The 25,924-nt window shown below is 34.5% G+C and overlaps 1 protein-coding gene and 1 long non-coding RNA gene across 2 annotated transcripts; one reads left to right on the top strand and one right to left on the bottom strand.

Moving 5' to 3' along the window:
* The first annotated feature begins 2,507 nt into the window (after positions 1-2,507).
* Positions 2,508-3,992, top strand: LOC117909757 (protein FAR1-RELATED SEQUENCE 5-like). The gene has a single exon (XM_034823811.1). It carries the CDS (start codon positions 2,508-2,510, stop codon positions 3,990-3,992), a length of 1,485 nt encoding a protein of 494 aa, XP_034679702.1.
* A 6,345-nt stretch (positions 3,993-10,337) lies between these two features.
* LOC117909753 lies at positions 10,338-10,932 on the bottom strand. The gene is made up of 3 exons (XR_004650440.1): positions 10,795-10,932; positions 10,461-10,529; positions 10,338-10,368 (listed from the first exon to the last, which is right to left on the bottom strand). It is a non-coding gene; the product is annotated as an uncharacterized LOC117909753 (long non-coding RNA).
* Positions 10,933-25,924: the final 14,992 nt, after the last annotated feature.

Genomic DNA, 25,924 nt, shown 5'->3' with positions numbered 1-25,924 from the left:
TTCCATTTTAACGGTATGATCTTTAACTCAATAAAGATTAGGTAAACAAATCCATAATATATTTTTTAAGTTGAATGCCCTCATCTTTCAAATGGATGGGGAAATATTCCCAAAACCTAATAGTGATTTTTAAATGGTATGTAATGATGTTAAAGAGTTTGGATTTTGATTGTCTATAGCACATTGTTAGTAATATGCATCAGTGATCTGTTCTGTTGACTCGGTGTGTAGTGGTTGAATAATTTCTCATTACGCGTAGAGATAACCTTCGACAAATTGTTTTCACCAATCGGGTTTAGTAGACATAATTTGACAATTAGGATTGTGTTCAACTAAGAAAAGGTACAACTATATATTTGACAATATTGACCTCCCATACACCTAAACAAGGTCAGAGCAACAAGGTGAAAATCTACAAGGAGGGGCAAGTTTAATTTCAAATGATTGGATGGATTTTAATGAGATTAGAGTTAGGAAATGCGTGTGGTTGACTTGAGATGTATAGAAAGTTAATGTTGAGGCTATGCAGATTAAGGCAAGACTACCAAAAGGGAGCTCTAAATAATTTTCTTATGGGCTTTCCCCCAATCAGACATGATTCCAGCACAATGACATTATTATCTATTATTAAAGAACAGTTGACATTAATTTATTTGATATAAGTGATTCATGTTGGCTTTAAAAATCACACTATCATCAAAATTATAGGGTAATACATATTCAACTAACTTAAAAGGAGAGAATCAACCTTAAGAAATGTGTATTATTGACTCCCAATATGGGGGAAGTTTGGAATAAGTTTGGCGGTGTACCCAAAAGCTTCCATGCTTTTAGATAGAATTATATAAAAGTGATTTTCCATGTTTTTAAAGAATGTGCATGAGAGGTATTAATTATTGTGACTGCGAAACTCCTTGAATATGGCAACTAAGATTAATGATGGAATTTTTGTTAACATAGTATGCCTAAATAGGGCAACATTCTAACGTTCTGAGAAGGAATGAAGGCCTTAATGAAATGAACAACGAAAACAAACAATTAGCTACTCTATTAACATATTATAACAGTGAACATGTAGAGGTCGACCGGTTAAATAAGACCGGTTGATATATTTTCTCAACCAGTAGACACTGCCAAATTTTTTAAGCAGTACCAAAATGCATCCGGTTAATTTGTAGGTCAACCACTTCCTTCCACATTATAATAGCTTAGAGCAAGGGAAGAGAATAGATTCGGTTTACGAGGAACCAAACAATTGAACCGATTGTTTTTTTATGCTCATCAAGACCAACAACACCATCCCCTACCACTAAAAAGTTGGACAATCTGAAATATTGTTCTTGCACAAGGACCTCCAAAAGCACTACAACCTTAGCCTCAACAGTAGAACCATGTCTAGCAAGTTGACTTTAACTATTCCTTCACTTGGTTGTCTAAGGTCAATTTAAATTATGGTGTGTTTCTGTATAGATGACAGACGTCGATCATTGTCTAACACCATCTTTTTAGGGTAATGGTGTCACATTTGCATTTTCACAAGTTATTTCCTCAACATAATGATTTTGAAGTGATATTTAATGATTTTAAAAAGTTTTGCTTATGATTGTGTATAGCAGACAAGTATCAATTTTGCAACATATGACCTTTTAAATTGAAAATCATGGGAAAATTATCATGTGTGCAGTCTACACCGGTTCTATAATTTCTCAAATTCTCAATTTTTATCCAAAAATGAGAATAGATGACGTTGTCGAATTCGGTTTATCTTCAAGTATGCAATCAATTTATACAAAAGTGATACGATAATTTGTTAAAGTATTATTGGGGCACTTTTTTACGTTATTTATGTAATGTAGCTGATGCAATTGGTGAAGGAGAAAACAATCAAGCGGGAGTTTGAAGTGAAGGAGGAGGACGTCGTCAATGACGATGCATATATCGATGGCACTTACCACCTGGGTGGAAACGGTTTGAAAGAGAAGGTGTTGAAGGGTATTTCAGATGAAGAAGTCTACAAATTGCAATTCGATTGCATAGATGAGGCTGAAACATTTTACAACATGTTAGCAAAAGTAGTCGGATTTAGTATTTGAAAAGATGATTTGAAGCGAGACAAGAATGGAGATATAATATCTCGAAAGTGGGTGTGTTCTAGAGAAGGACAGCGAGCGACAAAGTTTATAGAAAATGACAAGTGACAGCGTGAGCCACGATCATTGACTAGAGTTGGATGTGAAGCTGCATTTCGTGTAGGCTTGAATAGGAAAGATGGAAAGTGGATTGTAAAGGAATTTATAGGAGATCATAATCATAATTTGGTCGATGCTATCAACACACAATTCCTTCGGTCTCATCGAACAATAAGTAATCCAGATAAGGCACAAGTTGATGTTTTGCATAAAGTAGGTGTTAAAACCACACAAATTATGGACTATATGGTCAAACAATTAGGGGGACATCAACATGTTGGTTTCACACAAAAAGATATGTACAATCACGTTGATGCAATGCGTAGAATTGAAATCAAAGACGATGATGCGGAAGCCGCGTTGGCTTACTTGTGTGGAAAGGCAGAAATTGATTCTTTTTTTTTTTATAAATTCAACGTCGATGAAGAAATTCGACTAACAAACTTCTTTTGGGCTGATTCAACTGCTCGAATGGATTATGCGTGTTTTAGGGATGCCCTAGCATTTGATACAACGTATAGGACAAATGCCTATAAAAAGCCTCTAGTAGTGTTGGTTGGTGTTAATCATCACCACCAAACTGTGGTATTTGGTAGTGCGTTATTGATAGATGAAAGTGTTGGTACGTATGAATGGGTGTTGGAGACATTTCTTATTGCAATGATGAATAGGAAACCCATATCCGTAGTAACTGATGGAGATAAAGCTATGCGTAAGGCAATTAAAAAAGTACTACCCCATGCGTGTCATCGCCTATGTTCATGGCATTTGCAACGAAATGCATTCACGAATGTGCATATTAAGGACTTCACAAGCATTTTTGCAAGGTGCATGTTCATGCGTGGGAGTGCGGAAGAATTTGAAAAGGTTTGGCATCAAATGGTTGAAAATTTGGGTTTTAATGAGAATCGTTGGGTCACCGAGATTTATGGGAAACGTAAACGATGGGCTGAGGCATATTTACATGGAAAATTCTTTGCAGGGATGAGAAGCACACAAAGGTGTGAGAGTATGAATGCATATTTAAATAGATTCTTAAAAATTCGTTTGCGACTGTATGAGTTTGTACAACAATTTGATAGGGCGATATTGAGAATACAGCAAAATGAGGCAAAGGCGGACTTCGAGTCGAACAATTCCTCACTCGTGCTTTCAACCAAGCTATCCATACTTGAAAATCATGCTGTGACGGTATACACGAAAGAATCCTTCCTTAAATTTCGGGAGGAGATGAAGAATGCAGAGTTATTCTTTGTGGTAGGCTTTGTAAGTGATGTTTCAATGCGGGCATACACATTATCTAAGTTTAGACACCCGAACTTGAAATGGGAAGTCCAATTTTCCCCAAATATTGTAACATTAAAATGCTCGTGCATGATGTATGAGTCAATTGGCATCCCTTGTTGCCACATGGTTGTTGTTATGAAGGTGGAGCATTTAGAAGAAATTCCTAAGTCATGTATTTTGAAGAAGTGGACAAAGTTAGCAAAGATGCATTCAAGATCATCACCGGAGAATCAGATGGATAACGACATGGATTGGTTTGTACGATATGGTTCATTGAGTTCGATGTGCAACAAGCTCTCCTACTATGCGTCTGATACGTCATCTTCATTTCTAGAAGCGAAAAATGAAATAGAAAATTTGACGGTGAGAATGGAGGAACTCTATAACAGTAATTTGAAAGGGAAGAAAGTAACGGGAGATGGAGCAACAATTCGAAACCAAGTTCGTGATCCAAATATTGTGAAGACCAAAGGAAATCCAGGCAAAGTTGCAACAAATTTTCAAAAAGGAAGATGATGTAGTCGATGTAAAAGAGTGGGTCACACAATTCGAACGTGTACAGAACCTAGAATCCCTCAAAATAGTCATCAGCGTCAGATGGTATGTCAAATTTAGTAATGAACTGCCGCAAATATGAACCTGTTTAGCTATACTTACATAAATGACTAACATAATTGTTTTCATGGCATTATGAGTATGTAGTAGGAAAGCAATTTGTCTTCTCAATGTGACATTCAAATGGAAACGATGCCTTCAACAAATTCATCAGTTGACATGTTTGCAACCTTACCTGTATGTATAATTGCCTTGTTATATAAGAACACAAACAGTGATAACATCAAATTCAACAAGAATTGACAACACTTACTAGTTGAAAATGCAGGGAATGCGAGGGGAGCATTTGTCGAATGACCAATCTGACATATATATAGATTATGGTGAATTTGGCAACGTAAGCTTGGGAATAAAAAAGGACTTTTGAGATGAATTTGATCTATGCATTATTTAATGATTTGGCTGGAATAATTGGAATGACATAGGACACTTGAATTTTTACAATGGAATGTGCATGTGCAGATAACAGGATTTCAACAATATGGACAAACAATGACAACACCATGGGAAAGTGGGGATCCAAACAAATATCCAAATGAGAAAGATATGCAACCTTTTTATTATTCGTTAAAGGAGTAAGGGATGCGGGTATTAAATCAGTATATATATTAATGTACGTTGTCACTTTGCATAATATGTACTTTTAACTTAAGTATGTGATGGAAAGGCTAAATTCCGATGCGGATGGAATGTTGTGGATCCTACATATAATATTTACTTAGGGAATTTTATGTTTCTCGTAGTGTATAATTGGATTTTCAAAATACGGAAGCTACGGAAAAATTTAAAGAAAAATAAAATAACTAAAAGCATTATAAAAACAGGTTGCACAATGAGTTGAAAGTCGAGTTACGAAAAGCTTGACATCAATGTTTAATATCTTGTACATAATATCCATTGGACAAATTTGCAAAGAAGCTCCAACCACTTGGCCATATAGTCGTCTTCATCATCTTGGCCATCTCCAAGCAAAGCAAAAACGTTAGCTATAGCTATATGCTCAACACATGGGATTTGACTTATTTCATTGGCTTAGGAGTTAAGACTCTGGGAAGTAAAGGGTGGTCAAAGATTAGGCATAGCGGACTTGCCCAATCCTATCTTTCCTTGAAGTAAGTCTGGAGCGGGAGCAACTTCTACAGCAAATTAAGACTAAACTTGATGACTTGGCGGGGGGGAGGGGGGGTTTAGGAGGTAGTTGTAACCGCATGTTTATCATAGAGATAAACGGGTTTCGTATCACTTTTCGAAAGACGGTCATACTAGAACCGCATGGTTCCATGATGATCATTTTTTAGTGGTTGTGATGCCCTTTGGCTACCAAACAAAATTGTAACTTAAAATAATATTTAATTAAATTAAAAGAAACTAACTAATGTTAAACATTAATGTCGAAGGTTACATGTCTTATTAATTTATGAACAATTTTTTCTTGGATGAATTCCAACAAGTATAGTATCTCGGGTTAGGAACTTTTTCCAATGTACGATTTCATAATCTTCCCTCCAATTGTGTCTCACAAGATTATAGGGTTAAACCTATAAACACCTTGATGGATTAGACAAAGTCTCATACTAAGATGCGAAATCAATTTTGATATTATTTATAACCTTTCAATCTCTTTTGTGCGGACATTGTCGACTTTGAGTTCAATGAATCTTCACAACCTGAAAATGTGTCTATCATATTGAATAAATACTCTCCGTATTTATGATGTTGATTTATAAAGATGAAGAAATTGTTTTAAAATTTGTTTTACGGGTGAATGGGAGCATGAAAAAGGAAAACAAAAAGGAAAAAGTTAGTAGATGTTGACTAAAATGGATAAAACACACACACACACACACACTCACAAATATAAAAAATTCCTCAATCGGTTGAGAAAAATCCTCAACTGGTTGAAAAAATTCCTCAACCGGTTGCCACTGGTTATAAAAATCCTCAACCGGTTGAGCAAATTCCTCAACTGGTTGCCACTGGTTACAAAAATCCTCAACCGGTTGACAAAATTCCTCAACCGGTTGCCACTGGTTACAAAAATCCTCAATCGGTTGACAAAATTCCTCAACCGGTTGACAAAATTCCTCAACCGGTTGCCACTGGTAAAAAAAACTCCTCAACCGGTTGACAAAATTCCTCAACCGGTTGCCACTGGTAAAAAAATTCCTCAACCAGTTGAGAAAATCCGTCAACCAGTTCCTTTAATTCCTCAACCGGTTGCCACTGGTTCAAAAATTCCTCACCCGGTTGTTACAATTCCTCAACCTGTCTCCACTACCTTCAAAAGTTGTACCTATAATTCACACCATAACCTATAGTCATATAGATACTAACTATATAATTTTTAGCATAGATAAATGAATATATATATATATATATATATATATATATTTGAAAAGCAACCCAAACTATATAGGGACAAAAAAAAATCTAATTATCTAAAAGATTGTAGAAAATCAAACATGTCGAACATGAATGATGCCTATATATTACAATTTCAATTTGCCGACCATATTGAAAGAAGAGTATAGCAAATCAAAATAAAACGGACTTAATGATGAACAATGTATGGTCATCCAAGGTAAGAACTTCCCAATAAACATGACAATATGTGGAGATGGAAAATATAAATAGTAGAAAAACAACAAATATCATAATAATAATTTTTTCATTGCTCGTGTCGATGTCTTTGTACAAACAATAGCGATGATGGTTTGTTTTTCTCTATTGCCTTCGTGTAAAACTAAATCACTTGCTATTTCCCGACGTAGTTTAACAGAATTACATAAGTCAGAGACCATCATGGAATCACCATTGTTGACTGTCTGCATATGTTTAATGACATGCACTCCACAGTCCCACCTAAGAAAAATAAAAGAAAAGAAAAACAAATTATTGAATGGTTGTATAATTATAGCTCAGATAAACAATAGTAATGTGAGTTATGTATTCATACTAACCCATTCTCTTGGGTCGGAATCGAAGGAGCCCAATCAATGGAGAATTGGAAGACATCTTTCCCTATGTCATACAGTTTGAAGAACGTTTGACAAAATTCAACCTAATTTATTATGAAAGTGTTAATAGATATGGAAGAGAAAAAAAATAGAATAGAAGAAAAATATAAACATGAAAGCATACCACTGTTTTGACACTCTGAAACCGGAACTTGTCTTGATTCTTCGATCGTAATGAATCCAAAATTTGGATATGAGAGTTTTTGAAGTCAATGATGCACAAATACCAATGACCAAGGCATTCGTCATGCATTGGAATAAATAGCTGTAAAGTTAGAAAAACAATATATATGAGTTGGGGCACAAAAAATCTACTATATTATAGGTGAAAACAATATCTATTCTAAATTTCATATATGCAATTAAACATTAGAAATAATTACTAACCTTCTCGCAATCATCCAATTCGCTAATGTACTTACTCACGATGGATGTTTTTCTATCAAAAAAAGGATGAGGAGTCCCGCACAAAATCATTTGCTAATAATAAAACATAATACGAACATTAGTATATTGTACTTAATACGTAAGTAAACAAGAAGAGAAATATGAGCTTACTGAAAATGTCGTGGGAAGATAGCATCTTATACTTGAAATGCCTATAAATTGCCTCTGAAAATAATTTAGCTTTGAGGCTTCTAGATTTATTACCTGTTGTTAAACAATAACTTCAATAAATTAATTTAATTAATTTAGCACGCAATTGAAATAAATGAAGTAGGTACTTACAACATCCATCAAATTTTGTCTAGGGCGTAAGCACTCAAAATCTCCACAAACTCTATGTTCATGATCAAAGTCAACAAGAAGCTCACTAAAATAATAATATGTTAAAAGATTCTTTACTAAATTGGAAGCATATGAAGGCTAAAATTGTAACAAGACATTTATTAATATTCTAGACACTACAAACCTTTTTGACAATGCTTTATTGAAAACATAATCAGCAACAAGAGATTGAAGTACATTGAATGATTGACCATCCACCACGTCTTCACGAATGGACATGGGGATTGACTAAAGCGAAAACAAGACATAATTATTACCTATATATGTTGAGTATCCAAAATAAGAACATGATATTAAACTATTTGTATTAAACCTCTGTGCTTGACGTTTTCCCATCTTCCTTAAATTGTGTACAAATGGGGAGACCTTGAATTTACTTGGTTTCCTCTCCCTTGATGTACGTGTTTTCATGACATGATCGGGATAACCACATAATGCTCGTAATGGTTCCTAATATGGAAATACCATTAATATACATCCATTTACTATGTAATGGTTAAGTAGTTGTAAAGAAAATATTTTTTTCTTTTGTATGATACATACCTTTCCATAATCTCTTCTACTCCTTTTGATTGGAAGTGGTAAAATATCTACATTTTCGTCTGGAATGATATGCACTTCAATTGATGTAGCACATGCATCTTCATTCTTTCCATTCAAGTCCTCAGTGCATAACTTCTCAATTGACAAAGTGCGAACATAATGTTCATTTCCATTCTTATTGTCCTTATCTTCCAAGCTTCTCTCGCATGAGAGAATGTCATTCTTCATTCCCTCCTCATGCATTCTCAAAGGTTTTCCACTTGATCCAACGAAGAGACCTTTCAATGTAGTATATTTCTCCTCAAATTCAGTCAAAACTTTGTCACACCTACTACTTGCACCATGACACAAATCAATTAGATGTGTCTTTAATTGTTCAAAGGTTTTATCCATCTCCATTAAGCTCCGACCGTGTTCCTAGTGATATATAGGAACTTCATTAATAACATAATAATACAAGGGTTCACTACTAATATTGATACTCACGATGAATATTGTAAAACGTACTCGTTTAATAACATCTTTATTTGGATTGATTTCAAATTTATGCTCCTCATCATTCTCCCTCTCCATTGTCATCACATTTCTATCAACACAATCCCTTATCTCATTTTGTATCACCCATATTTTGACCTACAATATATTCATCAAAATATAACACATATCAAATTAAAAATCACTAAAAACTTAAACCAATATTAAAAGACTTTTGAAACTATAACTTACATTGTCATTTGCATATCCACCGACTTTTTTCAATCTTCGTTTCATGTCCAGTACTTCATCATCTCCCCAAGCAGTAATCCGAGGACAAGGTCGAGTATATAATGGTAGAAATTTCTCTTCGAACGATATATGCTCGTGGTAGAATAATTGCGCTTATATTTGACATACATATATAGTTAGTTAACAAATTTTATTATAACAAATTCGAAATTCACTCTAATGTCGATTAATTACAAGGACATTACCATTAAAAACAATAAGCAACCGCAAACCCCACTTTGTTGTTTCATCTTAAACTCTTCAATCCCATGCACAAGATAAGACAACACAAATTCAGCCCAATTCATCTTCTTTATTGAATCGATGTCTTCCACAAGATGTAAGAAAGAACGTTTCACAAAAAGCTTCATTGTTGGGCATAATAATGCACCCAACACAAATAATACAAAACGAACTTTGAAATCGTTTCCACCTTCTTTATCCTCCCTAATTTGATTTTCTAACATCACTAATGGCAATCGCCCTTTTTTATCACAATATTTTTTACATAAATCATTGTTATGGCTAACATCTTTGTTCATGCCAATCTTCAACCCTCTTGCCCTCAATCCCATAATAAATTCAACATCAACGAAGGATAATTTGATACAAGTATTATACAACTCTAACATATAAGTGTTTGGGTTGAAACTATTTATCAACCAAAGACATAACCCATGATCAATTTTCCTACATCTAAGTTGCAAAAGGCTACCAAAACCTATTTCTTCTATGGCTACTCTTTGCTTTGGTTCTAATTCTTCAATAACTCTAATCACTCGCTCGGGTGAGCATCGAGTCTGAAGATATAACTGAAAAAATACACAAACATCAAACATGTTTAAATTAATATAATTTCCAACAAATACATAAGTAATAAAATTAAATATTCATTACAAAAAAATTACCTTTGGAACCACACCCTTTTGAAGTGAATATTGTTTTGAACTTTCTTTGGATTTTGCCATGAAATCTTCTTTTTCTACTTTTGAAAGTTCATTCCACTTCTTGCCCAATTTTTTCCTCAACTACATTAATTGGTCACATACTTTAAATTCTAATTTTAAAATGTAATTATATTAGACACAACAATATTACTCCTTACATCATCATTTATCTTAACCCCTTTATCCTTCTCTTTCATCATGGCCAATTGATCGTTACTACAAAAAAATTTCAAACAAATTTAACTATAACAACCACAAAAAAATACATTGAAAAACATATTCTTTTACATGTTTCTATTTTTCCTTACTAGTAATGTATCCAAGCTCCAATAGGCCTCTTTGGATTTCGAACAACTTCAACAACATTGCGTTCACTCCTATAAATTAAATCAAATCATTTAAGTCAATTTTTATAATATGATTTCAAATATAATAAATCAAACATACTTTCACCACCACTACAAAATCCTCCCTAAATCTATTTACATTTTAAATGGTCACAAAATTAGCATATCAATTATTTTCAATCTCCAATTATGGATCTAACCACATTATTTTCATTAATGTCATCAATCCATAAATCTCACAAAAAGCATGAAATATAATGGCTACAATATTGTAAAACACATTATCAATACTCACATTTTTTTTCCTTGATATAGAACTCGGCAAATAAGTACAACACAACCACCTTTCGATTAACAACAAATTATGTCCTTTTTAGCTTTCTTTCTCTTAGTACTACATGTCTTCTTCTTCTTCTTCCAACTATGTCTTCAATTCGGGTCTTCAAACCACGAAATTTAAAAGCCGAAAACACCCCTTAAACAAAATATAAAATATGAACAAAATACAAGGGTTATGGATAGGAGGGGGGGAGCGGGAATATCGTACTCTTTACTTCAAAACCCGAAAAACCCCAAATATGAAAACTAAATATGGACATAATCAGAGGGGATACTAAAAAAGCCAGAACTCGAAAATATGTCCCCCGAAACAGCTACAATATCTCACCCGAAAACACCCAATAACACAAAAACATCCAACAATACACAAAGACAACTTAAAGCACCTGAAAATAATAGCCGATGGAGATGAGCAGAAAACACAAGTACCTGGAGAAGAGCCGAGTATGGAGAAGAGAGGAAAATAGAGGAAAATATGGGGAAACTCGGTAAAAAATGGAGAAAACAGAAACTCGACTGAAGATTAATGGTGAGAGGGGTCTCTATCTCCTTCTTCTGTGCTTTCTTTTCCCCATTTCTTCATTGTCTCGCATTTGCCTCTTACGTTTCTTCCGAAGATAGGATTTCTTTTTTTTTTTCTAGAGTAGACTCTGGTTTTTAGGTTGGTTTTGAGTTTATTCCAGAGTTGTTTGAGGTGGGTTTTGGAAGATGATGAGATTGTGAGTGAAGATTGAGAGAGGGTTGTGATTGTGGAAGCGGGCTGGTGATAATTTTGGCACTGGACACTCCTTGAATGAAAAGAGGAAAAAAAAGGAAACTCGACCCGGCTGTCGAGGATGAGTGGAGATCAGAGCACGGGGACACAACCGACTATGGAGGACAAGACGACCGCCTATGGAGGAGTGTGGAGATGAGAGCACAAGACACAGCCAACCATGGACCTATGGAGAAGTGTGGAGATGAGAGCACGAGACACAGCCAACCATGGAGGAGAAGAGCACGAGACACAGCCAACCATGGAGGAGAAGACGCTCGGCTATGGAGGAGAAGAGAGGGAAAAACGGGAAAAGAGGAACTGAGAGGTGGAGAGAACAGGTAGCAACAGGTAGCCAGTTTTTCTTTTTTCATTTTTTTCTTTTTCTTTTGAATGGCTGAGATTTAATATCTTTCATCCAATGGCTACAAAAAATCTGAGGTATGGTACCTCCCTCAGCACCATAGAATTTTCCTTTCAGAAATATAAAAAATTTACAACTCCTTTTTAACTGATTGATTATTATTTTGAAGAGAATTTTTTTTACATAATTTTATAGCTTAATAAATAAAATAATGCATTAATACAAATATTATATCCAACATTTATCAAAATCTAATAGATTTTAGAAAACATAAAAAAACTAATTAATTTATGTCTATTATTGAATTATTTTAATAAGAAGAATAATGAGTTTTCATTTTTATGAGAAAAAAATAGAAGCATGGTGAAAGTTTCATTGCTTTGAGATAATGTTCTCTCTCTCTCTCTCTCTCTCTTTCTTTTTAAAAAAAAAAATCTATATTTAAATGTTAAGAAACTTATTTTATTGAGTGATAACATCCTTTTTTAAATTTATACATATTATTTTATTTGTTATACTTCAGTTATATTTTTTGAACCCTAATCACACTTTTTGTATTCAAATCACTAATTTCATACCTCACACATTGTCACCTTCTTTGTATCTTAGTTACATCTTTTACACTTCAATTATATATTGTTTTACATGTAAGGCATATTTTTTGTGCACATATTGGTCATATTTTTTGTAGCTTAATATTTAGTTACATTTTTTTTTTATATCTTACTCACATTCTCTGTACCTTTATCATACTTTGTGTATCCTAGTCACATTTTCTATTTTTGGGTTATATTTTTCATACCTTAATACTTTAGTTGTGCTCTTTAGGCTATAATTTTCATACCTTAGTACTTTTGTAATGCCCCAAACCCAATTTAGGGGTAAAATCATAATTTAGAAATTATTAATAAATTAAAGTAATTTAATGAGGGTAAAAAGGTCTTTTCATATTAAAAACTCCTAGATATAAATTAGTTTTTTCCTACCTTCTCTATTCAGAAAACCCTTTTACATAGAGATCAGAAAGATCAGAGAGCATATGGCTGACGATTTGGAGGTTTAGGGTTTGAAGATCAATTTTTTAGGTAAGATTTTTAATCCTTAAATTAATATTTTATATTCGTTAATTAGTTTTGAACACTTTAGATATTCTTTGGAATATCACAATTTTGATTAGAGTTCATTTAATTAATTTATAGGCCAAAAAGATTAAAAATTTATGAACATAGTTTGATTTATTAATAGAGATCGACAGCTTTTGATTACTCAAATGAATAAATCTAGAAAAAAATAATAAATAAAAAAAATAAGAGTAGCGTGATTTTCTGGAATGGTGAAGAGAAAAAATGATAATAATGTAGATGTGTGTCGTGTAGCAAAGGGTTTAAAAGAAAAAAGAAAAAAAAAAAAACAAGGATGCATGTGGATGTCCAAGAAGGAAGAAACAAAAGAAGAAAAAAAAAGTTGTGTGGATCCCGCATTTCGGCTCATGCGTTTCCCACTCGATGGCGAGCTCGATTTTTATTTAAAAATGATTTTATTTATTCAAAAATGACTTGGAGTCGCCACTTATTTTTGTTTTATTTTTAAAGGGTAAACAAAATAAGAAAGAAAAACCCTAGTGTGACTCCTTATTTTGGAAAAGGCGGTCTGTGAAAAACCGGATCGAGTTCGAGGGTCAGGTTACTTATCGGGAAGGTACGGTAAAGACCGTAGCACCCCTCTAAGTCCCTAAAGTCGGGTCTCTACTAATAAAATGAAGCTAGTGTGGCAATGATGAAGAAAATCAATGAATACTCAAATCAAATCACGCACATATGAGTATCAGAGTATGCAATAGAAGATAACCAAAGTGGAAATGAGTGCGTACCTGAGCAGCGAGCCACTATGCGCTATCAAGAGAGAGGGTTAGTGCACAATAAAGAGTATAAACATAGGTCACATGTCACTAAATCGAGTACAAAATCATCAAAAGCACGCATGACACTCCACTCAAAATTCATTTTTATTTTAAAGAAATTTTATTTGATGCCCCCACCAAAGCCCGTTCATTTTTGCCTGAACCAAACCCGTAAATTCCATCATTAGGAATTACAAAATTTGATTCTTGCTTATTTTATAACATTTTTTTAAAAAAAGAAAGGAGGTGTGAAAATGGCTTGCCAGAAAGAAAGTGGCAACCAATTTTTATTAAAAATGAGATTTTGGAACCTAAAAAAAAACCCTAAGGATGGAAAATTCGATGACTTGAAATCATTTAAAAATCAGAAGTTGGAAAATCATTTCAAAACGGGGTTGGAAATTATTATTTGAAATCAAAAGGAAAAGAATTCTGGAGGGGTGGCACGTGGCTTAGAGGGTGGCCATGCATGCTAGGCTAGAAAGAGAGAATGGGTCATAAAGGTGCCACAAATACATCCCATTAGATATGACTTGGCAGCCACTCGTTTCCAATGTTCGTAGTCTGCAGTGAAATCTCCATGTGCTGCTCTGCCATAAACCCCAACCTGGGAACTCGTCAACCAGTATGGAGTTTTATCCAACCTTGCAGGCCATAGCTCTGGCCATTGAGAGCCGCGTTTCAATGTATCAGCTGACACTTTGTGCATACATGCTCGCAATGGGACATTCCAGGCAGCATTTGCATCTTCTAAATCAGCACAGATTCGAGGTTCATTTTCGTGACAACCGCAGGCTTCTCAAGTCTATCGTTTCCAACCACTGGTTCAACAACCTTGTTGCCTCTACCAACAGCAAGAATGCCAGACTATGGAGGGTTTATAATTGTACAGAAGTGATCAACAGGAAGCATCCCCAGGTTTGAATGCTGAAAATTCCTCTTTGAAATTCATTGGGCTTCTTTTTTTCTGAGATGACCTTCCCTAACGTCACAAACATGTCTTTCATCTTCAACAGCCCCCGTCAGTAATGAGGAAAATGAGAGGCATCGAACCACCAGTTTTAGTGAGCATCTCTATTACCTGACTTAGAGGATTCAAAATGTTTGTTCCACTCTCTGCAGAGCATGACTCTAGGAAAGCAACACTGCTGACATCAAGATCATATCCACGAGTTTCTGTAGAACTCAAGATCAAAGAATTTTTCCATTGCCTCTTTCTTCTCTGATATAGCAACATAAAGGAATGCTACGGAAAAATTGGTCCTTGCGAAAGTAACCTTAAGCAAGCCCATAGGTACTAGGTCTGCATGTTCGCTTCCAGAAATATCTAAAGATGACAACTCTCTACCAATAAAAGCAAGTGCAAGATCCACAGGCTGCTGATCTTTCTCCCCAGAGCACAGCAAGTTTGATCAGCCCTCTTCAGACACAACAAACTTAGCTAAATTCCTTTGAAAGAGTGCCTGATGACTAACAACTTCCTTCATTTCAGTCTGGTGAGGGAACCACAGAAATACCGAAACAGTGGATGGCAAGGCAGTCCTATACGGAACCTGAGACACCACGAACAAAACCAACAATAACAAAACCACAAAGGTCTTCATTTTTACCACAGCAGCTTAGGAGTTGGATCCATAAGAATGGATTTCGATGACTTTCTTCTCCTAAGGCTTCCTTATTTGCGTACAAACTGATAATGAGACACGTCAAAAGAAAGAAGATCGATCTATGATAACTCTACTGCTAACCGAATCAACGAATCACCCACTTCCCTGTTTTTTTTTATTCTTGAATTTCTTCAAGGTCACTGATCTGGCAAGCTTGCTAAGACCTCCGTGTAACTCAGCTGTTTTCGTCTCGCGAATATTCGGTTTGAAAACAATGCCCTTTAACCGCCTGGTGCAATTCATGGCAGCCATCACATTCCTGGTGTCGGGTACATGAACGCACTTTTGGCATGCTGAGAAGTCGTCATTATTCCCATGCCAGCCAGTTGAATTGTCTCTAAATTTAGACACAGACAAGCGTTCCCGTGCTGATCGCGACAAATTCTATGTTCCCATATCTATTTTTCTGATTTTCGAATCATTTCATTTCCCTCTCTCTCTTCCATGCATGCAGTCGAATGAGGGACCAAATGAGTAGGGTTCCAAAGCTAACTATAGCTTACATACGAATATGAATGGTTGAGTCGGTGAGTGGGGTAGTGAGGGAAATGGATTGAAAGTAGGTGGTGGACCAGTCAATGAGAAAAGGAGGAGTTGGTGGTGTCATTCAAGAATGGCATGGATGATGAGAAGTGTAACGTGAAAGATGGGTTAGTGAGGATTTTCATGCATGAGGAAAAGTAAGAATTTGGGCTTTTAAGGGAGGCTCTGGGGAAATTTTGAATGGTCAGGTATGATGTAAGAAGTGGGCAGAGATTAACAAACAGGGTAGGAGAGAATGAAGTATGATGTGGGGATGTGATGATGGATGTTGATGATAGGTATGGTGGATGTCGCAGCTGAGTTTGGTAGTGAGGTGGACTCACGACCAATGGGGGATCAACACGCAATTGATTACTTAGCCTCTCAATCATTCTCATATCAGCTGGAATTTTGTATCCCACATTAACTTCTACAATATCCCTTGGAACAAGATCTGACACGGGTAGTGTGGGGAAAATACCATTTCGCAGCACAGTTGCAATATCAGCTTGGTAGGCACTTGGTTGAATTGAGAAGGCAGCGCAGCATCAGCTTGTTGCTGTAATGGCAGCGAGGGAGAAACAGAGTGAAGAGGTGATGCAAGAACATGGGACTGTCGAGCTTGCATTGGCATGTTAATCAGTCTTTGCTGAATCAATAAGTAACAAACGTGGACCAGACCATGAAGCCTCTGCTACTGATTTCTTGCCATAATCAACAGAAAGACGCTCTAAAAGCAGTGAACCAAGCCCAGAGCCAATACCATCACCAACAGCATTGAAAATAAGGAAGCCTTGGAGACCAGTACAAATGTCAGCCAATTTTTGGATCCGGTCCAAGCATAGATCGACTATCTCCTTCCCAATGGTGTAGTAGCCACGGGTAAAGTTATTGGCAGCATTTGCCTTGCCACTTAGAAGCCAAAACTCCGTCACTTCGATAATCACGAGGAGAGTACAATAATTGGACCTTTGAAGGGGCAAAACCAAGCATGCTGAACTACTGGATGATCAGACGACTAACTTTCAATCTCTGGATATTTCTCAAAGCTTAGATATCATCCTGTTTCCCCTTAAATTCGAGGAATTCTCCTAAGACATAATTATTACCTTTAAGTTCCAGCTTATCCCACATTGGAGCAGTGCTGAGCACACAATTAAGCCTCTGATGTATTGATTCCTGCATTTCTTTCTTTCCAGCCCTTAGACCACCCTTAAACCAACCAGAAAATAAGCTCTTTGCTTCATATAAGCTGCTGAGAGTTCAGGGATTTGATATCTTGATGGACAATGAATCTACACTCAAACCAGTCATGATGTTTTTATCAATATAGAACACAAAACCAAATACTTGAAACCCATGAACTTCATCGGCCACATCTGAGCACTTCTTCTTCCCATGCTTCCAAATGAAGAGTGCTAGCAGGTATTCTGATGGCTGAAAGCCCCACAGGAGTTGGCTAACTGAGAACAACACCCTGAGTCTTGATTGATAGCGGACCACGTTCAAAGACTTCTTCTAAGACCCATTCAGGTGCAGAAAAATCCCCCGTATCAGGAAACACACTCCACAAAAACATCTTCTGGTCCCAAGCTTTAGGAACCATGCCCATATGAAACCACAAGCTCATGCTGGGCCAAAACCCTTCTCCTTGAGGGTATGAATGGCCATCGAGAACATAATATGAACAGCAAGGGAGCAAGCACAAAAACAGAGCATTCAAATGAACTTCCAAAAAAAATGATTACATGAGCCTCATCTTATATTGAAGTCAGAAGGTTCACGTATAGGTGGGAAAACCAGGTAGAAACAGGATCCAAATATATGACTTGGACACCCAATGGAGAGACAAAAAAGGAATCGCATCCCTCTTAAATAAATTTCAGATGAAGAACAATGCACATACTATTTATAACACTGTCACAACAATATCAAGAGAAACGACTGCAATAAGTGGTCCAGAAAACGCACCTGAAAAGGCTTCCCTCCAGCTGAAATGAGCAAGGAGATTGTTGTGTTTCTCCTTTCCTCTACCAGTCGCCCCCACTAGAAAGAGCTCCTCTAGCCCCCCCAGGGATCCTCTCTGAAGCTCACACCAAATATCTCTCTCTCACAGCTAAACGAATACCCTTCCTGAAGCTCAAGGACCTCCACGAATCCTCACCCGCAAGCTCCTCTCCCGTTTTCTTCCTGAAAAACTCCCCCCAAAATATCTCCTCCCCACCCAGCTGAAAAAAAAAAAAAAGCACCCTCTGAAAAACACCCCCTGAAAAGCACCCCGGTCCCTGCTCTCCCAAAAGCTCTCCCCCAGCTTGCTGAAAAAGTCTCCTTCTCTCTGGAAAAAGCCACCTGAAAAGCACCCCCCCTGCAAGAGACGCTCCCCTCATAACAGACTCTGAATCCTCTGCATCCTCCCATACATGTTGCCCTCTCATTCATCCATCAACTCCACTATTGTGATTCTCTAGCAGCCAGTCATGAAGCAACACGTGGCTTTCAAGGAGCCCTCTAGCTGGCAAGTGAGCTGCACAAAATGAGAGAAAAAAATGTGCCCCTAATGGGGGTCTACAAGTTGTTATTATTATTATAATAATAATGGGTGTATTTGGTGGCTTGGAGTAATGGTGTTGTGGTTAAGTGACCGTTGGATTATAGAAACAATAATAATAATAATAATAATAATAGTTTCTTATATGGGTTTTAATTTAATTTAAGTATATAAAGAAATAAATAGTGAGGGTAAGATTAGGAAAGAAAATGAATTTTACAATAATTTGAAAACTCAGTAAATTAATTTATTATTGTTTAGTAAGTTGAAAATAATATTGGGTAGTAATAATATTAGCATGAGAAATTAATTAGGATCCCTAATACTAAATAAAATATTTTTAGGATTGTCAAATTTTTACCTTTAGATAATTGTGTATGATATTATGTTAGGTGATGAGCAAATTCGTCAAGCTAAATACTTCAACTTTTTAAGCGCTTCTTCAAGGTAAGGGAAATTAATGCAGATTTTTATAAAATAAAACAATTTCCTTTTTATATTGCATTTTGAAATGTGTAAAAATATTATTTTTATCTTTTCGCATGGATCAAATATGTGTTTTGTATGGAAAGTATATTTGAGAATCTTCTTTATTTATGAAAAATGAAAATTTTTGGAGATATGATATTTTGTTTTGCAAGTTTGAATTATTGAAATAAAGTGTTTGACTCTGGTTCCTATGGCCCTAGTCAATGGGTTAGAATTGTTGACATTTTTATGGCCCTAGTCAACGGGTTATAATTGTTGACATATTATGCTCTAATCAACAGGTTATAATAGTTGATATTATATGACCCTAGTCAATGGGTTATAATAGTTGACCTTATGGCCCTAGTCAACGGGTTATAATTGTTGACATTTGGTTTTGTTCACCTTAAATGGAACAAATTTGAAACTAGTTACTCAATTGTGAAGTCCCACCTAATTGGGCACCATTTGTCATATGATAACCAGAGTAAAGATATTTTGAATGTATTCGATTTGGTTTTGATGAGAAATTGTTTTGAAAAGGATATGAGAAAGTTTTTTTGAAAAGTTTGAATGTATTAGTATTTTGAACTCAAATGTTTTTATGAAAATAAGTATATATTATATCTCCTATTTGTAAGCATGATTGAAAATGTTTAATCCATGAAACTGTATTAATGTTCCTTATTGAGCTTTGAGCTCATCCCCCTTTGTTGATAATCTTTCAGGTAACCTCAGTTCGAGCGAGTGACTATTAGGAGGGAAATTTGGCTTTATTATGTCATTTGTTTAAACTCTCTTTATTTTGGACATTATTTAGATGTTAAAACTTAATTCTCCTTTGAATTATTTTGAGTTTGGAGTTATTTGGACAATAACACTTTGGTTGATGTATTAGTTTTTTTTTTTTTTTAAGTTGATACTTGGAGATTTTATAATTTTGTCTTACTACTCTGAATAGGAATTTGGTAATTGGTAAATTTTCAGTTACAATACGAATGTTTGTGTCGTTTCCACTTTGAGCCTTTAGGCTTGAGGTGTAAAATAACCGTCATGCCCTTGAAGTGGGTTTTAGGGCGTGATAGAGTGGTATCAGTGCACTAGGTTATGATCTTGTTGGGAACTTGTTTTAGTTTACTTTGGGGATAAATGAGTGACACATTAGTTTAAGTTTTAGTTTCATCTTCTATAAATTCCTATTCTTCCTTATGAATCTAATTTGTCTAATTGGTTTTCTAGTGAATAATTTAGTTATACCTAATGCTTCATAGGATAGCATGACACTAAGAAGACCAACATATTCCAAAAACAGTAAGTCTAATAATGATGTACCTCCTCCACTTAAGGGTTTGCCTCCCATGAATGCAGAAGGACTTTATAGGTATCTTGAGACTTTAGCTAGTTTGGTTGAGCGTTAGGCTAGAGCTATTGAGACTCAAGCTCTTGGACAACCCTCATCTTCTAAGGGTAGCTCATTTGATGACTTTAAGAAGTTAGGTCATCCTTACTTTTTCTGGTACTTCAGACCCAACGGAAGTAGAAGCTTAGATTCTTAAGATAGAGAAATTCTTTGATGTTATAGATTGCTCTGAGGAGCAAAAAACCTCTTATGCAATATTTATGTTAGATAAAGAAGCAGATCATTGGTGGCATATGACCAAAAGGCTTTTAGAGGATCAGAGACCAATAGTTTGGAGACAGTTTAAGGTGGCATTTTACAAAAAATACTTCCTCGACGGTGTTAGATGACAAAAAGTAGGAGAGTTTGTTCGTTTGGAATAAGGGGATATAACGGTGGCCCAGTATGAAACTAAATTTACAGAGTTGACGTTTTGCTCCACAATTGATTGATACAGAGGAAGAAAAGGCAACAAAGTTTCAGGATGGATTGAAGCCTTATCTGAAGAACAAAACATTTATTTTGAAGCTTAGTGTCTATTCAAAGGTTGTAGATAGGGCCCTAATAATGGAAAAGGATAATAAAGAGCTTCAGTAGTATAGAGAGCAACAAAGGAAGAAGAGTAGGAGTGATAATGCCCATGATAACCAAGCACCAAAAAGGTTTGTTTCAATTGTGAGTCAAATAAAAGGGGAAGTAGTGCAAAATTTAGATGTGACTTGTTCTATTTGCGGTAAGAAACATTGGGGTAAACCTTGCTATAAAGAGTCTAGAGCTTGCTTTGGTTGTGGGAAGCATGGACATATGATTCGGGATTGTCCAGAGAATAAGAAGTTTATAATTGGGAAGCCTAAAGAGGAAAATAAGTAGGATAAACAGAAACCTAGAATCCAAGGGCGGATGTTTGCTATGACTCATCACGATGCTCAAGCCACTTCTGATGTGGCGACAGGTACTATTCGAATTTACACTTTATTGCTAGAGCCTTGATTGACCTAAACTCAACACACTCTTTGTTTCAATAAATTTTGTTGGTTTGTTGGGTATGCTTGTTGGTAACCTAAACTTTGATTTGATTGTTGCTATTCCTATGGGACATTCTATTGTTGATAGTATAATGTTTGGAGATTGTCTTATGATGACTAGTCATATGGAGATGTTAGTTGACTTAGTACTTCTTGACCTTTAGGATTTTGATGTGATTTTGGAGATGGATTGGTTAGTTTCCTTCTATGTCTTTATTAATTATTTTGGTTAAAGGGTGATTTCCATATTCTTGACCAATATAAGTTTATTTTTAAGGGAAATCATGTGGTTAGACCATTGTGTAAGATATTGGCTTTATGGGCTAGTTCCTTGCTTAGGAAAGGTTGTTAAGGGTTTTATGCCTATGTGGTGCAAGATGGAAAAGATACTATGTTCTATTATTGTCCGATTGATAAAGGTCTAGTGAAACAATCTTAGTATTCGAGAGGTCACTTAGAAAGTAGATGAAAAGATAAGAGAAAAACATTTTCATTTATTTCAAGACTCATGTATGTCAAGTTTAGATGACTAAATTTCTGTTAAGGAGCGGAGGATGTAATGCCCCAAACCCAATTTAGGGGTAAAATCGTAATTTATAAATTATTAATTAATTAAAGTAATTTAATAAGGGTAAAAAGCTCTTTTCGATTTAAAAACCCTAGATATAAATTAGATTTTTCCTACCTTTACTATTCAGAAAACCCTTTTACACAGAGATCAGAAAGATCAGAGAGCATAGGGCTGACGATTTGGGGGTTTAGGGTTTGAAGATCAATTTTTCAAGTAAGATTTTTAATCCTTAAATTAATATTTTATATTCATTAATTAGTTTTGAACACTTTAGAAGATTCTTTGGAATATCTCAATTTTGATTAGAGTTCATTTAATTAATTTATAGGTCAAAAAGATTAAAAATTTATGAACATAGTTTGATTTATTAATGGAGATTGACAGATTTTGATTACTCAAATGAATAAATCTAGAAAAATAATAATAAATAAATAAAATAAGAGTAGCGTGATTTTCTAAAACGGTGAAGAGAAAAATAATAATAATAATAATAATGTAGATGTGTGCCGTGTAGTTAAGGGTGAAAAAAAACAAGGATGCGTGTGGACGTCCAGGAAGGAAGAAACAAAAGAAGAAAAAAAAAAGGTGTTACTATTATAATAATAATGGGTGTAGTTGGTGGCTTGGAGTAATGGTATTGCAGGGTCTTTGAAAGTAATAATAATTGTTAGAAAAATTGGGCTAATCCAACCTATGGCAATTACCCTAGAGGGGGAGGGGGATGAATAGGGTGATGGTCTCTTTTTCCAAATTCAAACTATGTGAATGCAAGAGATAATTATTTGCAAATATATAATAAAACAATATAAAAACAATTGCATATAAATTAAGAGAGTAGGAAAGAGAGAATGCAAATACAAGATTTTTATAGTGGTTCGGTGCAACCTGGCCTACGTCCACTCTTCAATCCCAAGCTTGGGGTTCCACTATTTCAAGGCTTCCAAACCAAGCCTTCAAGCTATACAATTGGATTATGGTTCCAATCCACCCTCTTGGACTTTTGGCTCCAAGCACCCTTTACAATTCTCAAGAGATACCCCACTCTTGAGAATCCCTAAGTGATACCTCACACTTAGATTCTTCCTCTCAAAGATTTACAAATAAATGATCTCACAAAATCATTTGTGATTTAGGACAACGTTGGAGAAGGATATCATTAATTTTGGTCAACTTTTAACCAATCAAAATTAAATTAGAATCGATTATATTGGTTTGATTTTATATCAGTTCTATTTGATTTCTTTTGTTTCAATCAAAAGTAGATTCATATGTTTGAAGAAAAAAAAAAACCTAACAACCAGAAAAACTTATCTTCACGTCAATTGACAAAAAAAATGATAATCCAAATTAAAACGTCATGCCAAAATATCCCATTGTAGCAATTATTTCAAATAGATATTCATAGCCCATAAAACTTGTTATTGTTGTTGTTGAGAGGTCAAATATAGTTCTTGGCACCATCATACAACATGATTGTGCCAAATGATTTGTTATTACATGTATATCAATAGATTAAAAAAAAAAATCAATGAAAAAAATAAGTACAGTCAGAAGAAAACATTTCAGAAATATAAAATATTTACAACTCCTTTTTAACTGATTAATTATTATTTTGAAGAGAATTTTTTTACATAATTTTATAACTTAATAAATAAAATAATGCATTAATACAAATATTATATCCAACATTTATCAAAATCTAATAGATTTTAGAAAACATAAAAAATTAATTAATTTATGTGTTGAATTATTTTAATAAGAAGAATAATGAATTTTCATTTTTACGAGAGAAAAAATATAAACATGGTGAAAGTTTATTGCTTTGAGATAATGTTCTCTCTCTCTCCTTTAAATTCTATATTTATATGTTAAGAAAATTATTTTATTGAATGATAACATTCTTTTTTAAATTTATACATATTATTTTATTTGTTATACTTCGATTATATTTTTTGAACCCTATTCACACTTTTTGTATTCAAATCACTAATTTCATACCTCACACATTGTCACCTTCTTTGTATCTTAATTACATCTTTTACACTTCGATTATATATTGTTTTGCATGTAAGGCATATTTTTTGTGCACGTATTGGTCATATTATTTGTAGCTTAATACTTAGTTACATTTTTTTTATATCTTACTCACATTCTCTTTACCTTTATCATATTCTATGTATCCTAGTCACATTCTTTATTTTTGGGTTATATTTTTCTTACCTTAATACTTTAGTTGTGCTCTTTAGGTTATAATTTTTATACCTTAGTACTTTAGTCCCACATTCCATCCTTAGTCACTTTTTTTATTCGTACTTCACCTTAATAATAGTTTTCATACCTAGTTCACATTATTTATACTAATGTCATTTATTTCTTTAATACCTTAGTTATACGTTTTCTACCCTAATTACATTCTTTGTATTTAGTCTACATCTTTCATATATTAATACCTTGATCATATTTTTTGTACATTAATACTTTAGTCATATTTTGTATATTTTGTAACTTTATCATATTCTTCATACTTAGATCACATTTTCTACTTAATACATGGTCACGGTTTTGTACATACTAATTAGAGCTTAAATATGCACTCCAATTGCACACAACGATTATGATTTATACAATATAATAAGTTCAAATCATCTAACTTAACTAAAATTGATGTTGTTAGGACATTATATTTTGCTTTTGTTGTTAGTAATTTTGTTCCTTTTCATTCTGGCTTAGGATCTTTTTAGACAAGGACTTACTCTTTATTGAAGATTTGAGATTGTCGTTTAATTAATCGGACCATCACAAGTAAGTCTGAAAAGGTTTGAGTGAAGACTAGTTAGTTTTTTGATGAGGTAAACTTGGATCATAAGTTTTAAAATTGAGCTAAAATGTCTTAATTAATTTTTTAAAAGTTGAAATTTTATTTGTTAAAAAAATTTTGTTTCCGACCCTCTAGGCTTGTGGGCCTATATATACCCTATCGAAATGTGTTTTAAGGTCAGATGCCCTTATTCAGAAAACACCCTAACTTGTGCTACCATCCCCAAAAGTTCTTTGAATGAACTTTGGGTTGTTAAAGAGACTTGCATCCCCTTAGAGGCCAAGGCAAATCCATTAGAGCATTTAAGGTGTTGGTTATGGATGTGAATCGTGATATAGGTACTAGGGAGTATGTCTTAGAGTAAATATTTAGGTAAAACTATGTACTATAATTTAATATAGTGGATTTTAGATTTGAGATCTTAAACCCCGTGGTTTTTTTTATCTCTATAACTAGTGTGAGGGTTTTCTATGTAAAAAAAAACTCTTGTCTCTTGAGTGTTGGATTGTTATTGATCATTCCTAATTTCTTACAAGGTTAATTGTGTTAAAAAAGATTAAGCATTCTTAAAGGTTTAATTGGATTCAAATTTTCAATTCTTATATTAAAATATTTGAAACAAACCCATTCACCCTCTTCTAGGTGTTACCCTATTGGAACAAATGTTTTTTTTTTTTTAATTGGTATAGGAATAGGCCTTTAAAAAAATATATTTTTTTTAACTATCTTGCTAATCTAGTATGGAACACAATCGAATGTGGGATCTTTCATTACTAGTCCATCATTTTTTTTATGGGGATAACTATCCTCATTTAACGACTGAAATGGAATTTTTCCTAAAAATGCAAGAAAAAATGGTCTAGAATGCAAGGAATTTGGATGAGGACTCCCATTGAAATTAGATGTCACTGAAAAATCAATTGGTGAATTAAAGCCTAAATAAGAGTAGGGTAAACTTGACAATGAGGGTAGTGAGGCTAATGCTCAGGTTCCCTACAACATATTTAATGGGGTTAGTACTAGTGAGTTTCGTAGGATTGCCACATGTAA

This window comes from Vitis riparia, unplaced genomic scaffold (genome assembly GCF_004353265.1).
Source record: "Vitis riparia cultivar Riparia Gloire de Montpellier isolate 1030 unplaced genomic scaffold, EGFV_Vit.rip_1.0 scaffold315_pilon_pilon, whole genome shotgun sequence".
Lineage (NCBI taxonomy): Eukaryota > Viridiplantae > Streptophyta > Magnoliopsida > Vitales > Vitaceae > Vitis > Vitis riparia.
This window is presented reverse-complemented; position numbering and strand designations above follow the sequence as displayed.

Coding starts and splice junctions, on each gene's coding strand:
- LOC117909757 (XM_034823811.1), top strand. CDS start 2,508: ATGCGTAGAATTGAAATCAAAGACGATGATGCGGAAGCCGCGTTGGCT.